The sequence below is a fragment of the Sardina pilchardus genome, chromosome 6 (assembly GCF_963854185.1).
Source record: "Sardina pilchardus chromosome 6, fSarPil1.1, whole genome shotgun sequence".
In the NCBI taxonomy this organism is placed as follows: domain Eukaryota; kingdom Metazoa; phylum Chordata; class Actinopteri; order Clupeiformes; family Clupeidae; genus Sardina; species Sardina pilchardus.
Window position 1 is genome coordinate 1,637,271 of NC_084999.1, and position 2,500 is coordinate 1,639,770.

At 45.8% G+C, this 2,500-nt stretch overlaps 1 protein-coding gene across 1 annotated transcript in view; it reads right to left on the reverse strand.

Annotated features, from left to right (window-relative positions):
- The window catches only part of osbpl3b (oxysterol binding protein-like 3b), a 71,004-nt gene that overhangs the window by 19,952 nt on the left and 48,552 nt on the right, over positions 1-2,500 (reverse strand). Inside the window, exon 12 of the mRNA XM_062537601.1 lies at positions 73-174. Within this exon, the coding sequence (XP_062393585.1) occupies positions 73-174 (102 nt within the window). The remainder of the gene's footprint in view (positions 1-72; positions 175-2,500) is intronic.

Below are 2,500 nucleotides of genomic sequence, written 5' to 3' on the forward strand. Positions count from 1 at the left end.
GATGGTGATGATGATGATGATGGTGAAGGAGCGTACAGTAAGGAGCGTACAGTAAGGAGCGTGCAAACACACCTGTGTGCCGGCCGTGTGTGTGACCACGGAGGACTCAGATAGACGCGATTCAGCATGAATCCGACTTAGACGCTCACGCAGCTCAGAGTTCTGAACCAACGCCTGCAGACACACACACACACACACACACACACACACACACACACACACACACACACACACGCTCACGCAGCTCAGAGTTCTGAACCAACGCCTGCAATATACGCACGCACGCACGCACGCACGCACGCACGCACGCACGCACGCACGCACGCACGCACGCACGCTCCCCTCGTGTCCTGAGGTTGTGTTCTCACAGTTCTCCTGTCTGGTTTGACTGCAGCCATTTTGGTGTGTTAAATATGAGTCCGTTTTGCACTATTCTCGTTCGTATGTTGGAATTGACACTGTGGGCCAGATGTACTAAGACAGCGCTAATACCGAGTTTTCGTATGCGCAGAATGCGAACGCTGTGCTTTACTATATTGCGTGGAATTTACTAAGATGTCACTGCATTACGTTAACTGCGTCCAACACCGCCCGTTCCCGCCCCCTGTACAACGCCAATTGCGCTGTGCGGAGCTGAACGACAAGCGCAGTTGAATATTGCAACATTAAAAAGAATCAAAGTTTAGCGATCCTACATGATACAAAGAAATGTCAACGAGCAGCGACAGACAGAGTAGGCCTAGTAGTTCTACTAATCCACTGAAAAAAAAAACTTGAACTATTTACTACACGTAGACCAGGGCTATGACTTAAAATAGAGTCTAACAGATTGAGAAGGGCTATGTCGTGAAAGAGACAATACGATATTACAGAGGCAAACGAAAGTTAAGGATGCTTTTGACATAGTACAATGAAGAAAACTGATGCTCTGAATACTGATTCAGCTGTCTGTAAACGTTTTTCTAAGAGAAGCAGTCAACCGCAATTTGGATTACACCTGCTTTTAGCAGGCGGAAGTTTTTCGACGCAAAATAGACGTGCGCTGTTTTCATACATATGGCGGAATACTTAATCAATCGCTATTAGCACCTCTCCTCCCCTGTACTTGTGCGTTACACCCATTTTCAGCTGATCCGCCCAGGAATTAATATGCATGACACGGAAAAACGCAAATAGCCATTCTCAGCTCCTACGGCAGGCAGTCTGCGCGTTTTTCTCATTGCGGCCTGTTAATACATATCCTCCCCATGTTTTTACGCGCACGCTACGCCTGAAATAGGCGCAAAACGTTAGTACATCTGGCCCTCTGACACATGAAACACTGTGTTCCATAATGCGGTCTTCTGCAGTGCCGTCACTTTGTCATCATATCAGAGCAGATAAGTGGACCAAAATAAAACTATTAAAATATTAAGTTAATAACACTATTAAAATATTAAGTGAATAAAACTATTAAATAGTGGTGGGCCGTTATCGCCGTTAACATGCTGCGTTAACGTGCGACTCTTATCGGCGTTAATCTATTCTCTAGAAGTTGGGTTGGGAGCTGGGTCTATACCACGCAAGCTATGATCACTTTCACCTTGATATCAGCGTTAATCTATTCTCTATAAGTTGGGTCGGGAGCTGGGTCTATACCACGCAAGCGTTAATCTATTCTCTAGAAGTTGGGTTGGGAGCTGGGTCTATACCACGCAAGCGTTAATCTATTCTCTATAAGTTGGGTTGGGAGCTGGTCTATACCACGCAAGCGTTAATCTATTCTCTAGAAGTTGGGTTGGGAGCTGGGTCTATACCACGCAAGCGTTAATCTATTCTCTATAAGTTGGGTTGGGAGCTGGTCTATACCACGCAAGCGTTAATCTATTCTCTAGAAGTTGGGTTGGGAGCTGGTCTATACCACGCAAGCTATGATCACTTTCACCTTGATATCAGCGTTAATCTGCTCTCTATAAGTTGGGTCGGGAGCTGGGTCTATACCACGCAAGCGTTAATCTATTCTCTATAAGTTGGGTTGGGAGCTGGGTCTATACCACGCAAGCTATGATCACTTTCACCTTGATATCAGCGTTAATCTATTCTCTATAAGTTGGGTTGGTCTATACCACGCAAGCTATGATCACTTTCACCTTGATATCAGCGTTAATCTATTCTCTAGAAGTTGGGTCGGGAGCTGGGTCTATACCACGCAAGCGTTAATCTATTCTCTAGAAGTTGGGTTGGGAGCTGGGTCTATACCACGCAAGCTACTGTATGATCACTTTCACCTTAATATTTTAGCGTGAACGCCCAAAATGTTTAAGAATGCGCCTAAACAAAATTCTAGATCGCACTGGTTCACCTAACGCTGCTCGGCTGCTATCTTTCACAAGTTTTCATTGTAGACCATGCGTGCAACTTTACCAAAACAGTATAGAAGTAACCCCCCTCTCCTTGGCCCGCTTTCTCTTGCTCTCCCTCTCCCTCACTCTCCCGTGTGCGCTCAATGGTTACCCTCGAC